The sequence below is a fragment of the Amblyomma americanum genome, chromosome 3, assembly GCF_052857255.1.
Source record: "Amblyomma americanum isolate KBUSLIRL-KWMA chromosome 3, ASM5285725v1, whole genome shotgun sequence".
NCBI classification, from domain to species: domain Eukaryota; kingdom Metazoa; phylum Arthropoda; class Arachnida; order Ixodida; family Ixodidae; genus Amblyomma; species Amblyomma americanum.
The window spans coordinates 194,627,615-194,644,035 of record NC_135499.1 but is presented as its reverse complement, the minus strand read 5'-3'; the positions used below and the strand labels follow the sequence as shown (position 1 = coordinate 194,644,035).

The window sequence follows — 16,421 nt, the reverse complement described above, 5'->3', positions numbered from 1 at the left end:
GGAGGACACGACTTTAGTAAAACGAACAGACCAATCATACTTCAAAAGTATCTCGGTGGACACCCAAACCGCGCTTTCTTATTTCCCTACCTCCTTTATCCCTCCCTTTACGGCGCGGCTCGGGTGTCCACCGAGATATGCGAGACGGTTACTGTGCTTTGCGCGCTCGCCGCGCCATCTGGCATGACGTCACATCACGCGGCTCGCCGCCGCCGCCGTTTGGTATGACGTCACACCGCGTTCCTCGTCGTTGCGCTCGCCTCCGCTCGCTTCCCCAGCTGCGTCGCGTGCCTGATAACATGTCGGAGGACTGAAAAGGAGAGCTCGCGCGCGCCGCAGCCACAGTTGTGTCGTCTTTAATGCGACAACAACATAGCTAGACAGCCAGACTAACTTGGACTTGCAATCAAGATTAACCAAGGCTAACCATGCAATGCCTTAGCTTTCGCTCAGTACATCTTGGCATAACCGAGCTAAGCCACTGACAATTTTTTCTTCTTCCGCTCTTTCCTTCAGCCCTTCCTCCATGGCGCGGTTGAGGTGTCCACCGAGAAGTGAGACAGGTATTGCGCCATTTCCTCTTCTCCTAAAACCAATTTCAAAGGATGTTATGAATCAGGTGCGAAGCGACATAAGAGCGGATAGGCAATGGGCTTCTATCTCTTAGCTTCACGCTTTATGCAGAATTGCGTAAATGTCAATTCCTGTGTACTCAATATGTGTGTACACGTTTCCGGGCTGCACATTTGTGCAGGCTCTGTGTTCAACCTGCCACATTGTTGCGGGGTCTCTCCTCCGGGATACGTGCAGTCTCCCGGAGGAGTTGCGAATCGCGTGGCGGAGGCTTACGAACGTGCGTCCCATTGGATGACGACATAGGTTTAAAATAGGTTTTAGGTTAAAATGTGTTTATATGGGTGCGTCGATAGACCAGATTATGAAGCTTCAGCTCTAGTTAATTCAAATTGACAAACACGTGGGAAAAGTATAAACTATATGTGTGAAATTAGAAAGCAAGAGAACGTGAGGACCGTGCAGTTGACTCCAATACTTGTCTACCAAGCTCACGCACAACTTTCTCATGCGCCGCACGTGTACTTCTGCTGTCACTGCTTGCCAATGCCACTTGAGGAGACAAGTTCAGAATTGGCATCAGCAATGGGACATGCCGAAGTCGATAAACTTCAAGTATTGAATGCCGAGGCAACTTTTCAATCGACAGTGGCGGTGGAGGTGGTTTCGTGCGGTGACATGGCTTGGGCAATCGTCGAGATGCCTTGAGGAAACCCACTGCGCATTGCTGAAAAAACAAACTGTCCTAGGCTTCGGCTACCCCCCCCCCCTCCCCCTACTCCTCCTTCCTTTCCTCTGTGCACACCACGAAAGACTCCGCAAAGGTGTGATACGCACCATTTCAGGCTCTCATAGTGTGATTGAAATTTGTGGCCTCAAAATACATATGCATAAGTATCGGCACCTCCGCAATGCAGCGTGAGCGCCGTACTGACATGTCCGCTCAAGGTTCAGTATAGGTATGTTAGTCAGGAGCCTTATATGCAGTCAGTAATTAAGCGAGGTGCAGGTCAAATCCTGAACGACTTTAGCTGCTTGTTAGCGCTGACTGGCATAATGAACAGCAGCAAAAAGGCAAACGACTTAACCGTGGGCAAACAACTTAACAATTTAACAAATTAACAATTTAACAATTTAACAGAATTACGCACTTTGATTCTGGCTTACGGCGAGCACCACACCCGAGCAGCTGTCTGTGCTCAACCAACCGGTTCGCACAACACTCGTCTTTGAGGCTCGTTGCCTCACCCGCCCACGGCGCCCGCCCGCCTTTCAGCCATGTCGGCTCGGACGCACCGTCGGGTACAGCTCTTCCTCCATTGGTTTTGACGAATCACTTACAACCCCACATTCGACGGCCGCCGACCGTCTTACTATCGCTGCTCACATCTGCCTTGCGGTTGGTGATGAATGAGGTATATGCTGGGGGGCACGCTCGCATTCACGAACTATAAAGCACATTCGTCCACACGCTTATCATTATAACCAGCCTCTGATCCTTTGGAGCGTAAAGTTCATTAGCCATAACGCAGGCCATGGGCTCGAGACAGCTTGTTGCTTAGCACGTGCTAAGTGTGCTCACTTGTTTTTGCGCCCCATCGGTCACCAGTTAGAGCGCACTTCATTCGCTTCCACAGGAAGTTTCTAGAGAAACGCCAGACAGTTTCACGCAAATGCATGTTGCGCGCACCATGACACGGCATGCATTGCTCGTCGCTGTTCACTATTCGCTGTTAACTAGAATCAGAGCCTCGGGCAGTAAACGGAGCACACATTGGCTGGAATAACGAGGCAGCACAATCAGGAAGAGCTCAAAAATAAGATTTCCGTAGACAAGCGGTTTACAAACAGGCGCTCGAAGGACAAGTGTGCGAACCTCTTCGCGTTGCTTATATGCTCCCAATCTCTCGTGGGAGGCTTGAACCGAGTTAATCAGAAACTGTACTCGGAGGATTTATTAGCTTACGGTGGTTTTGGCACTCGTCCCATCCCGTTAGTTCTGCATAGTCTGGCACGCGTTACTATCTAAATACATGCGTAAGCAGGGGCACTCAATGCCGAAACGCCTGCCCTATCCCTCTCCCAACGCTTAGCTTTCCCATATACTTTTGGCCGTGAACGCCACTCACAAAGGTACTGGCAGTTGAAAAAAAAATTAGTAGCAGGACCCTTCTTGTCTGATCTGTTCCTCGCCGTGCCTGCCTGACGACTTAACGCTGTAATGTTTCCATTCTATCAAAACTAAGTGGCTGTGCGGCAATTTGTTAAATTGTTAAGTTGTTTGCCCACGGTTAAGTCGTTTGCCTTTTTGCTGCTGTTCATTATGCCAGTCAGCGCTAACCTCGAAGATTATCTGTATTTTGGGATTCCCAAACTATCTTGCCTATCGACCGTTCGCCTTGATGCCGCGGTTAATACCCTAGCATGACAGCGCAGGTGGCGGCAGGTGCGTCCGGGAAATAAGATTAACCATGACGACATGAAGAACGGTCGACACCATTGGCTGGAGTTCCTCCTTTCAAGGATGTTTGTCGCTCACTTTTCAGTTGTATCCGACTATAGAAAGATAGCTCGGGAATCCCAAAATACAGATCATCTTCGAGGTGAGCGCTGACTGGCATAAAGAAGAGCGTCACAAAAGCAAACAACTTAAACCGTGGAAATTTAACGTGGGCAGATAACCGCGCGCCGTATAATTGGCGCACATCGAGTTTGTTTTGATAGAATAAAAACATTACAGCGTTAAGTCGTCAGACAGGCACGGGGAAAAACAGATCAGACAGGAAGGGTCCTGCTACCGATAATTTTCGCACTATTTTTCTTTTCATTCCTGGGATTTTCTGTACGATCTGCGAGTACACATGCACACATGCCGCCGCCGCCGGGACTAGAAATGATTTCGCGTTAAAAGCTAGTCGTTGCCGCCTAGTCGTTGCCGCGTTGCGCGGGTCAAGGGCACAATCTTGGCTGTTGCATCGGGCACATACACACACACCAAACACACTAATAAACACGATGTTAAAATACGGTTACTCAGGTATCACCACTACATACATTCTAAAGAAAGGCGAGTAATTCCCATATCTTCTTTTCATCTCGTTTTACAGCGGTAGCTGCTAGGCGCCCGTCCCTAGTTAGCGCGATCGCCGTCCGCGTAACCGGTGGGTGCGTTAATGACGTCATTAACGTACCCGCCGGTCGTTAACGCGCTCACCTTATATCAGGGTCAACCTGGGTCGCATAACCCTACGGGTGGCTCTGTTTGGAACAGCCGCCTACCATTGCAGGGGTACATCACTTGCCACTACACCAGTGTGCCAGGAATATATCCCAAAAACTAAACGCTTAAACAGCTGTCGCTGAATCTCGCGTTACATAGTCGTAACCATCCTGTGAGTTTTTTCTACTGGGTATGTGCAGGTCAGAAGGGTCAGGGTTCGGGCTAGTGGGTAGTCAACATGAGGATCCATAGCGCACAATATTAGCGCTCGTGTTGTGTCCCTTGAATATTGTGCGCTATGGATCCTCACGTGTAGGTCGTATATGAGCCCTGGAAAAATAGGTCGCAGCTAATGGCAAGAATTTCTAGCAAAGCAACGCTGACAACACGTGGCCACGAATGCAAATATCCAGGCTTTTCGTGGGATTCCTACTCTATGGTGCCATCGATGTGAGCCCTGTAGTTTCAGTTTCAGCCTCTTTATTTTCAACATGCACTATGTTGACGGGCTCCTTCATAAAAAGCTGAAAGGGTAGCTTAACGAGGTCAGGAAGCCGATGGTAGGCAACAGTGACAGCAATACAGTAATTTTATGCAATCATATGTTGCTGATAAATAAATTTAAATGTTTAAAGAACAAAGGAAGAAAGAGGTGCCGTAGTGGAGGGCTCCGGCATAATTTCGACCGCCTGGGGATCTTTAACGTAGGCACTGCATTTTTTGTTTGTTTTATTTTTATTTTTGTTCGTTTATTGTTGTTGTTGTTTTTAATTTTTGTTTTATTTGTTCTTTTTTACTTTTTATTCATTTTTATTTTCTAATTTGTCGTCTAGTTTTTATTTTGCATTGTTTTATTTTTATTCTACTAGTTACCAATTGATGACTAATTAATGACTAATTACTAATCACCCGTTACTTAGTTGCTAGTAGTATGTGGGTTATAACAATTATGCCATTGATGACGTCATAGTGTGACCGATTTCGCGGACGGACGGACAACGATGAGCCATTAAAGGCTTTCGCCTTAAAGTACTGTAACCTGCAAGCTACCACGGTGGACGGTCATTCAAATACGCGCACACGGATCCCTCGCTAGCAGAACCAAAGGCTAAATTGAAAGAATGAACTTTGTGCCGATATACAAAACGCTTTTTTTTTTTGCTTACGAAAGTCGCATACGAAAGTCGGAGCCATGCATCCTTGTGAGTGCTTGACTATACTGCAACAGCAGATAGTACAAGCGAGAGACGACCATATAACAAAAGGCAGAATAAGCCGTCAATCCGGCCGACAGAATATGTGACGTAAGCACCAAAGCGCCGACATCGTGGAAGGCTCCGAAAACATGCTAGAAATGGAAAATATGCGTTCGATCACGTGTGACTGTCCAAGAACTTTTCCACTATCCTCATGGTTTCTGAATAAATTTCTCAAAAAGTACGAAATAAAAAAATACCTGAAAAGAGTTCACGAACGCCGTTCGGCTCCAAGGCGGTCTTGGAGCCCCGCTTCCCCCTTAGAAGTTAAAGATACCGCAAGCATTTGAAAAAAAAAAAAAGTGGCACAGTCGGGCTAAAGTCTCTAAGAGCACATTTGAGTAAGAAGTGCAAATGCTCGGGTTATCGGCTCGTGATCGCGGAGAAAGCTTTGGCGTCGTTCTGTCCACGCGCAAAGAGGTTCGTTCTACGGCCTTCCTCTCCTGAGCGCATGCCCCCGACTGCGAGGTTCCTTTGCGGGAAGAATGTTACCAGCGCGCCAGTGCCTACGCGAGCTATCGCTGCAGGCTCAACGAAAGATGATGGAGGGTCAAGGTGTCTCCCGAACGTCACAGTAATTTATCTGCATTCTTGAACCGAGGGTTGCCGTGCGTTCTCAGTGACTACAGAGCCGCGTCTTCCCGCGATCGTGGGGATCACAAAAAAAAAATCGCAAATGGCGGGGAAGTCAATGCGTCTCCAAGTGCTGCCATAGATCGCCTCGAGAAGCCAACACTGCGCAACCACGGGAATAGCAAAGACACTGACTTCTCTCGTAGCTTCGGCCGGCAGCATTTAACGGATACGGGCACTCCGCACTTGGCAGCCATATTTGAGGAGAGATTGTCATTGCACGCAGACTTATATACCCTACGGTTCTATCCCGGCTCTGTGCACAAGTTTCCACAGATAACCTGTTCGTTCAAGTGTGGAGAAATTACTAGTATTTCACCAATTTCTTTAATTACTCGGAGTAATCAACTGAATGAATTTTCTTGTTATTTAATTAATTATTTTATTTGATAATTCGATCATTTAAACTTTCAATTCAATCACAATTAATCGTTACAAATTAAGATTACACTCTTACTGACGATAGACAGTTCATGAGGCCACATTCTGTCCACAGCCCGTTGTGACACATCCTGTCCACGCCACTCATTAGGCAGGAAATGCTTTCGCAATAAAAAATCGCAGACGATCAGAGCGACTGATGCGGCAGAGTATGCGTTAAGGGCGGTTCACATGCAAGCGATTGAGCGAACTCAGCGACCAGCGGCACGGCGCAGCGATGCTTTTCGCAGGGTTCCGTTTCACATGCGTCGCTCCACAGCGTTTACTGCCGCTGCGAATCTCAGTGTTGCTGGCAAAGAATACGAGCTTGCGGTTGGTTTCGGTGGTTTGCAAACGTCAACATGGACAATGTTTATGCATTATTTTGCCACGATTACTCAAATTTTGTTAAGAAATAAAGAACTCTTCTTTTTTAAATATCAACTACTTCTTATCTTGATGGTAATAACATCTTTTTTTAAGTCCGTACGTGCGGTGTAACCATTGGCCTGTGCGCTGCAATTGCACTTCGCACGGCCTGAATGTCCCTGTCAGCAGCCTCCACTTCCTGCCGCCTTGTCTTCTGTCGCTTGTTTCCCCTATCTGGGAGAACCTCTGGTGAAGTTGCTGCCATATAGGATGGTCCTGGTTCATCAGGAAGGCCTGGGACACTATACATGCATTCAAATTCATTTGGCGATGCTTCTACTTCTTTCGAGCCTGGCGATGCTGGGCTGCAGCTGGCGTGGCTCGTCTCGGCTGCTGCGCTGGCCACCTGCACGTGGCTCACTGCGTCGAGGTTGCAGAAGCTCCTGAGTAGAATGTACAGGCTGTTAATTGCTGTCATTTACACATTCAATTCATCATTAGTATCATTGCTTACCGTCTCGTTTCCATGGAGTCCCTCAGGAACTCCATCTGCTTTAAATGTGGCCAGGCCGTCTTTGCAGTGGCTCCTGACCCACTCTTCTTCCCATCTTTTTCGTCATCAGTTTTTCGCCTGTACGTATCTTTTAGATTTTTCCACCGAGCAATAATCTCCTCAACTGTTACTGAAATATGGAGCAGTATAGAGCAAATTAGGAAACAATGGCAGACATGTGTCCCAAAGTTTAGCATGAACATGTACAAATTCTCATCTGTTAGCACACAAGAATATTGCAGAAAATGTTTACAACACACGATTCAGTACGGAAGCACGAGTTTTTTTTTTCTTCTAAAAGGCAGTTTTACTGATTATGCATGCATGCATGACTGAACTGAGGCACACACAAGATGAATGATTTATTTTGCGGACACGCACGAGATGATTTTGCGCGGTTCAGAAGCTGCAGATCAATGCTACGTACAAGACTACGATGAGCGGGCAGTGCCGCGGGACGGAGCGCTCGCTCTACATACACGCAAGAGACGATTTTACTAGGCTCTCAGCGCCCGGATTAACTCCACGCCTGAGAAAGGTCGCCTCCCGCATTTACAAACGTAGCTGAGAACATGAAAACGTGCACGTCGTGCATTTCACGATTGAAGTGAAGGGTACAAAATGATGCAGCTAGCGTGTCTTAAGAACCAAAAACATTTGCTCACGGCTGCGTGATGCCGACAATTTTCATACAGCTCATCTACGCACAATAGCCGGCGCACCGAAAAATAAACACCGAGCAGTACGCAGGAATGCGCGGGGACATAAAACAGTTTTTGACACGCTGCAGAATCCTGCCAGTGTGACGAGGAAAATTTGTTGGCTGCACAATGAAAAAATATGGCTGATAATCTTCGAGCTCGCCACAAAGCGTGCTTTCACTTACCGGTGTCGTCAATTGCTCGAATTGCGTCCCTCACTTCTTCCCAAAGGGACTCCTTGGTCGACTTATTGCGGAAGTTGTTATCTTTAACATCCCATAGAAGTGGGCGCTTGGATACTTCGATGATCAGCACCTCATTGAACAGTCCACGCGACATGTTGTCATGGTGTTGGAAGCACGTGTAGCAAACAAACATTGTCGTCTTTCCCGCACGGATCCTCTTCTTGTCACGTGGCTTTTCCGCCGTGCAGTCATTGGTCAGAGGGCGGAGCTATCGCTCTGTCGCTGCGAAAATTTCCAACTTGTTGGAACCCCGTCGCTCCGGCCCGCCGAGCCGCCGCGACGGGTCGAAACAGGTTTTTCCGTCGCTGCGACAGGATTCGCTGGCATTTTCGCTTGCATGTGAAACGGGCTTTAGCATTAGTGTTCCCCCAGCACGGAGCAGCCGCTGACGTGTTCAGACCGTGAGAGCGGGTGGCGCGGTGAAGTCCCTTTTTACCCTTTTATTGTTCCTCTCAGAAAATATAAAAAACAGCGTAAAAGAAAGAGACAGGGAACCCGGACCAGCAGCGCTTTGCCAGGCCTGAAGATCAATGAAAGGGAGCTAAATGCTCCAAAGAAAAAAAAAATTATCTTCCCTTCCCTCATCTCCCTTGTAATGGGAGAGGGGTTTTTCCCTCTCTCCACTTCGCCTCCTGTCCACCGAAGCTTCGCATGCCAATGCTGCACACTTAGCGATAATGGTCGGTTTAAAGCAAACATATTTAAAATTCTGCAGATACACTCGGGAAACGCTGGATACAATTGTTGCAGAAATTCATTCTTACTGACTGCTTGTATCCTCGTATTCCATCAGTGCTATCTTCTTCCTCTTCCTCCAAACTCACCTGGGTAAAAGGTTTAACCTATCCTCAACGTACCCGCCGCGGTGGCTCACTGGTTACGGCGCTCGGCTGCTGACCCGAAAGACGCGGGTTCGATCCCGGCCGCGGCGGCGGAATTTCTATGAAGGCTAAATTCTAGAGGCCCGTGTACTGCGCGATGTCAGTGCACGTTAAAGAACCCCAGATGGTCGAAATTTCCGGAGCCCTTCACTACGGCGTCCCTCATAGCCTGAGTCGCTTTGGGACGTTAAACCCCCATAAACCAAACCAAACCTGTCCTCAACGTTTTCGACCATGTGCCCAGCGTACGCCGTGCATGGCATGTATAGAGCGTATGCTAACACAGACAAGGGTAACCTCTTGTTTGCTAGTGTGGAGTGCGTGAACGATCGCATGTACCCTTATGCCCTCAAAGCTGCGAAACCCTTCCGGCCTTTCCTCCCCATCATCTCCATCTTTGCGTGTGCGTGCTGAATTCGGGACTCTTGCGCAGCACACATCGTTCAGAAACAGCATCTTCTACTGAATAATAATTGTTTTTTTTTTTGGGGGGGGGGGGGGAGGGGGGGAAGGAAATGGCGCAGTATCTGTCTCATATATCGTTGGACACCTGAACCACGCCGTAAGGGAAGGGTAAAGGAGGAAGTGAAAGAAGAAAGGAAGAGAGAGGTGCCGTAGTGGAGGGCTCTAGAATAATTTCGACCACCTGGGGATCTTTAACGTGCACTGACATCGCACAGCACACGGGCGCCTTAGCGTTTTTCCTCCATAAAAACGCAGCCGCCGCGGCTGCGTATTTATGGAGGATTACTCGGTCGAACTGGGGAAGTGTTGATTTGCAATTTTCTGCAGTAAAACCTACTGCCAAGTTATATCTAACCTCTGCGGGAGAGCTTTGAGCAAACAGTGCAGTCAGAAAGATACGGTAGCGGATATTGGGCGTTTGAGCAGTTTTGCAGCTATCTTTATGCCCAATTGCTCAAGTTTCTTCCTTTTTGTTTTGCATATAAAGCTTTACGGTCTTCTGGTTAAGGTCTTGATTTCCATGTTGAAAGTCTAGTTTTAGTGGTTCCCCATTATTCTGATGATCTTACTTTGAACACTTTTCACAAGTGACTGGCTCATGTAACGGTCGACTGATCCAGAATCCCTGCACAAAACGTTGGCTGCTACCTAATGGTTTGGATATGATCAGCTCGGTAACGTGAAATAACTGAGAATTTGTTTCAATATTATACACGGATGGATTGTAAAGCGCATTGCGCTGAGATTTTGCTGTACGCTGTAAAACTCGGGTTATACGTCAAAGTCCTTACCTTTGAAACGCTTTCTAAGGCTCGTCTATTGCTCCCACGAATTAAACCCAGCGTATATATTTGACTCTCAACATGCAGAAATTTCCTTTTTTTTCTGTCCATTATTTCTGCACGGCACTATTCAGTCGTCTCTCTTAAGTATTCTGAGAAAATCGAAAATAAAATGAACAGATGTCAGTATCAAGCCATAACAACAAGTAAACAATCTCAAAGGTATGAAATCCGCAAGATAAAGCAATAAATAAAATACGCTTAAGTAGAAAAACTAAAATATCCACACAACCGAAATGTAACACAAGGTTATTAGTAAAAGGGGAGGTGACCAACACGATTTGGTGCCTTTCTAGTTTAGCTTTCTGGGTTGTGTGCCTGAGATATCAAGGAAAACAACAAAGAGGAGAGGCAGAGAGTTCAACTAAGGAACGAACATCTGTATTTGCGGACTAGCATTTGGGTTAAAAGAGGAGGAGGTGAAAAATAATCTTCCTTATAGCGGGGCACTGCACCACACCGGTTAAATACTGAACTATTGTCTATGATTGAACGGTACCACTTCCCACTATGAAAGTTGTTGCGTTTATAAACAGTCACACGATAACCCTACCGCTCAACGATATGCAGTGTACCTGTACAACGAGTACAGAGTAATATAACACACCCGAGCGGCGCACATCCTTGTATACACAAGAGCACCATCGGCACGCCAGGAACGATGTGCAAAAAAAAAAAATAAGACGAACAACAACGTAATGGATATGCAGGCTTGTAGTTGCTTCAACATTCTTTTTTCTTTGCTCCAGCGTAAATAAGAAGCGCGTGAGGAAACAAAACACGCATCTTGCTGAAGTCCCCAGATGTAGGCTCGGCAAAAAGCCACTAAACGCCTGGAATGCAACGTACCGTTCCTCCTTATGCGCACATGTGTACAGATTAAAGTAGGTGCCTGCGTGGACATCGCTCGCTATGAAAACGTAGCGTGATTGCTTTCCATGAGCAACTCTCCGCACACATCGACGAAGCTAGAAAGAGCCCGGCAAACAACTCCCTCTCGTGTGTCCATGTATGAACTGTATTGTGTTGTGCGAGCACTGAACTCAATCAGCGCATGTTGTTGTTTGCCTTGTAGAATAATTAGGGAATTTTCGTTTCACAGTTCACCGATAAATTTTTGAACATATATTAACCAATACTGATCACTTTTTGAAAGCCATAGGTTTAAGGCTGCTGGAGTTCCTACCCCGACAGCCACAAGTAGTAACCTGTATATTAGGACATTTTCGCTGCCTCTGGTGCGATGTCAGTGCACGTTAAAGAACCCCAGGTGTCGAAATTTCCGAAGCCCTTCACTATATGGCGTCCCTCATAGCCTGAGTCTCTTTGGGACGTTGAACTCCCATAAAATCATAAAATTTCCGCTGCCTCTTGTCGCAGCGCCGTGCAATGAACTGTTCGTTTGTCTTTCTATTAGACAGAATACCTTAAGAAAAGCCTGGACTATTTTCTATCAGCACTTGGTGGGCACATGCGCAAATCCACAGATAATTTGTCGCTTTTATTCTCTTTTAGATCTAATATTTTTGTCTTTCTCCTTACGCCTGCTCCCTTAATCTCTCCCCCCCCCCCCCCCCCATACACACAGTAGCATACCGGCGATTTAAACCGCCTGGCCAAAATATTTTTTTTGCTAAAAAGAGCTCTCTTTCTCTCTCTCTGTCCATGTAGTCCCCTCACATGTAACTACGCTGTAAGATTACTGTCACAGTTCCTACTACTAAGCCAGGAGGGACGGCTTAAATCTCGGAAAAGAGTAAAATAGAAACAGTCATTTGCAACGCGTGGACTAACGTTTACTGAATTCCTTATCACCTGATCGAAGTCTAGCAACACGCCAGCTAAGCAGGTAGTAGAACGGGGAGGCACGAAAAAAAAGATAAGTAAATGTCGCAGAAGCCCCCGTTTAGCTATGCGGAGCAGGTTCCTTCCCAGGTATCCCCGCACTGCTGCAACTTAAATTAGTATGCAACTCCCTCGTCTCAGGCGTCTGCTAGACGCGGTTTCCTTCGAATGGCCGCAATATCTGAGCATTTTGCACCACATATGAAGTTTATCGCTCTCCGTCTATCTACCCCCTCTCTTTTCTTGCAAATTAGCGAGAAATATCCCGACGGCGCTCAGTAATTTTCCCTAGACCGACGCCGTCGCCTCTCTGCGTACGTGCTCAGACGCTGATTTAGCCCCTGCACACGGGCCCGTCGCGTCAGCCGTATTTCGATGAAAAGATTTCTCGCTACACCAGGACGGACGAGACTGGGCTGAATTTCAGGCGTATTTTTTTATTTTTGCCATGATTTCAGTACGAGAGTAGCAGAAATTATAAGCGCTGAGATGTTAATTCTCCCCTTTTTTTTCCTGATGGCTGCTGCTGCCCCTCGCTGGGGCCGACAAGCTCCGAACGTTCGAGGGAGATCAAATTTGCATGCATGTATTGATCACGTAATTCACTGTCGGAATCCGCGTCGTAAGCAGCACGCGTTTATGATTTATTTATTTACCACGTAAGCAAGAGTACACTTTACGGACCTGCCAGAGCCAAACAGGGTTTATAGAGGAGTTCCATGCAGTTGGGGACATGGGAATTCAATACAACCATATAACTGCATAACTGCAGTAAAATACATGCAACTGAATGCGCAGCTTAAAAAGCACCCGACATAAAGTTTTGGAATAAAACTATAACAACGGCAGTAGCAGTTTTATTATCAGTAGTAGTATTAACAGTAGTACTAGTAATTGGAATCCATCTTGAAACCACGCAAAAAAGACAAGGGACAAGGAAGAAACCAGCAGGATGGAGCGCGGAACTTCAACTGGGTTTACTGCACAGGTGCGTCACATTTACATTCATCGCATTCACGCAGTAACCTAACAAACGACCAGCGCGGAACACTGCACGGTATAGCTGGCGTGTGTGGAACAGCATGTTTTCTGGATGTACAAAGTCTTTATCAGATAAGCACTGGCAAGGAGTGCTAAAAAGAATACAAGGACACGCGACATATATACGCTGCATCAAGGCAATGCCATGAACTTGGAGCAGGCATCTTTGTGGGCCGCCTCCACCACTGCCATTTCTGAGGGGTCGATCGCAGAGAATTTTTTTCGCGGTGATTGAAGGCGGTAATGCGTAAGGTTCGCTTGTGTAGCTGTTCTAAGTTTTAGCTCAATGTACAGGTTCGTTATTCTTTGGGTGTAATGGCCATAGTTTTGCGAGAGAGGCCGATGTGGCGAAGAAAAGTTGTGCGCGAGCAGACCGCTCCGACCGTCGCAGTCACAATGAATGCGACAGAGCCACCAAGTATTATTCGGAACGCTGTGAGGACGTTGTATTTTCCGGACGATAAAAGTAGTAGACGAGGAATGGTGACGTAATTCCTGTTATCGTCTCCATCCAGGTAAAAACACAAACATTTTCCAAACACTTGAAAATACGCGCAAACAGCGAAATCATGCGAGGGAAAGTGGAGCATGAGGAAGGCAGATTAAGTGAGCATAAAAGGAAATACAGTCGAGCCCACTTGCAACAGCCGCAGATAATTTATTACATATGAAGGTGATGTGCTACGTCAAAATATATATTAGAGCAATGACAATGCATAGCGATATGGTCTTCTGTGCAGAAATAGACGTGCATAAGTCACTTTTTTACGAATAAACACCCCTATGTCGAACTTGGTGCTTTTGGAGCAAAATGTGAAGTTCATTTGCTAACACTCCGAATACAACGGACGCCATTATAGCGTAACCGTCAGGTTCATTATAAGTGGGCTCGACTAATACAACGTTGTGTGATCACAGAAATTATACCTATACGCCGCCTTACCTTCCGGTTCCTAATCTGTTATGCTTGAGAACCCGGAGTTTATTCAAATATTTCACATTAAAGCGCGCAAATGCATATGCATATGCATCGCATTAAACTTCAAAGTTCGGGGCCACATAGTCATAAGCACAGCACGAAAGTTAATAGGCGAAACTTTGCCAAAGCAACGCCAAGTTCATTGTGCATGGTAGTCGGATTAATGTTTTTCCTGTTAAAAATTATAGTGGGTCACTGCTTCAACACGCTTACAAGCTTTGCAAGTTCAGACAGTGAGTGAAGAGGACACCTGTAAAGTTAAACTAACACCCGCCGCAGTAACTAAGTGCCTTTGGTGCTTGACTGCTGAGCTCGAGATCGCAGGATCGAATGCCGACCTCCGAATTTGGATGGATGCGAAATGCGCAAAACGTTCATGTGCTGCTTTATGTCAGTGCAACCCTAGGTAGTCGAAATGAAAGGCCATGTGGTTGTGACGTCACGAACGTACCGACAATCTCGATTTTCTCAACACGCCAAAGCCCACTACGGCGGTTTCTGCACTGAACAGGACCCTTAACTCTGTCGCGTTAAACAAACACGGTGCAAGAAACGGCAGGCCCGTTCGACTTTTTTACCGTCGACCATGAGTTCCTAGCAGCCGACTTTAATAAACAAATGGCGGAGAGTACTTATCGGCCACCACGGATGATTTGTCAGCCGCAACGTTGCTGGCTATGGCGCAATGGTCAGGCATCCACCGTAACGTAACGCTACGGGGCGCCCGCAGAACTTTGGTATGCGGATTCATCTCTCTGCCGAGATGTCCCCGCGTAGGCGATGCCTCACGTCAATTCAAGGCCGCCTACGAGTCGCCGCGCACACGACCTGCACGCCCCATCCGGCAGTTCGAATGCATACTTTGAGTGCGCGCAGCAGGCTTGGCTGAGCGGAGTACGAATTCAGCTACTTCGCGTCCGATTTCTTTTAGCGCAGCCCAACATTTAAGCCCCTCACATTTACATATTGCCTGTTCAATGCTGAAGGCAGTTTACTTGCATTCAGTGTAAGCAAATTCGTATTTAGCACCACAGCGGTAACGTAGTGATGTCAAGAATACCGTCCTGAATTCCCGCGCAGCGTACTATCTGTGGTACGGCCGCATGAGACGGCACCGAAGAAGTATTATTTCAGTTTTTGTGTTTTAGGGCGGGAGGGAGATATTTTGGTGCTTTTGGTGCTTTGCATCATACTGCTTGCACATCACTCCAAGGAGACCGTCTCGAGCCATAAAGAGTAATTTTTTATGATGTTATCGATGTTGCTTGTAAGAAACAATTAGCAGTCATATCGTGCTCTAGTGAGGGAGTGCGTTGTCGGCTCTGGTCACTGAGAACAGACCGCACTCCAGGCTTGGTTATGCGATACCATCGACACGCAGAACTTTTTTTTTTCTTGTGCGGATTCGAACCGCACACAATGCTGATGATCTACCTCAACGCCATGCCTGCACATGCTATGCTTGCGCATGCACATGCACACACACCGATCAACCCTCGGCCACCAGTCCCCAACTGCTGCTGAGCAGCTGACCAAAAACAGCGGTCAGACCTGTGACACAGTGCAAGGTGCTAAGGGTCTCTGTCTCCGGACAGACCCCCAATAAGGATTACTTGGCCGTGGCTGGCACAGTATAAGGTTAATTGGGGAGATACGGGACAGGCCTTTATCCTGCAGTGCCCGCAGTCATGATGGTGATGATGAGCAGAGGAGAAGATGATCTCTCTAATAATCGTCATCGTTCGTTGTGCGAAAAGTGCAGGATAAGTCGCCACATGTCCTTCGCGTCAGTGATGTTCCATTCGAGGAGTGTTCCCTTTTGCAGGAGTTTGCAGGGAATTTTGAGAGCCAAGATATCCTCTTTTTTTTCTAAATTACTGGATTTTCCAAGCTCATGCAGGGGAAAACGGCCAGAAATAGAGATCTTGGGGTCTAATTAGGAAATTTTCGGCTATGACATGAAACATTACTTCTCCACGTTAAGCCGTTTTCTTACTTTAAAATAATACCGCGCCGACAGTCGCTGGCCCAAGTGACGCTTTTGCCGTAGATAAAGGTACGGCATTAACTTCTACCTTTTGAGGTTCTTTAACGTGCTCTGACATAGAACAGCAGACCCGAGTTTTCGCATTTCCCCACCATCGTAATGCGGCCGCCGCAGTCTTGACCTGATACCTATAGCACTGGTCTCAGCAGCCGAGCGCCAACGGCACAGAGCCACCCCAGCAGCTTATCGCCGTTTATCTTGGTGTGCTTCTCTTCATCAGGGATTACGCTATGTCGTCTAATGGCAGTTGACAGAATGTCTGTTTGGCCAACACTCTGCGTGACAACACTGACCGGCACCGGGCAGTGTTTCGAGTGAGAATACGTGAGAATACGCGGGGCACTCCGAGAT

At 47.1% G+C, this 16,421-nt stretch overlaps 1 protein-coding gene across 1 annotated transcript; it reads right to left on the bottom strand.

Moving 5' to 3' along the window:
* Nucleotides 1-6,440: 6,440 nt before the first annotated feature.
* Nucleotides 6,441-8,296, bottom strand: LOC144123561 (uncharacterized). Its single transcript, XM_077656377.1, has 3 exons — nt 7,911-8,296; nt 6,986-7,154; nt 6,441-6,914 (listed from the first exon to the last, which is right to left on the bottom strand). The coding sequence occupies exons 1-3, from the start codon at nt 8,101-8,103 to the stop codon at nt 6,581-6,583; spliced, it is 696 nt and encodes a 231-aa protein (XP_077512503.1). The 5' UTR covers nt 8,104-8,296; the 3' UTR covers nt 6,441-6,580.
* Nucleotides 8,297-16,421: the final 8,125 nt, after the last annotated feature.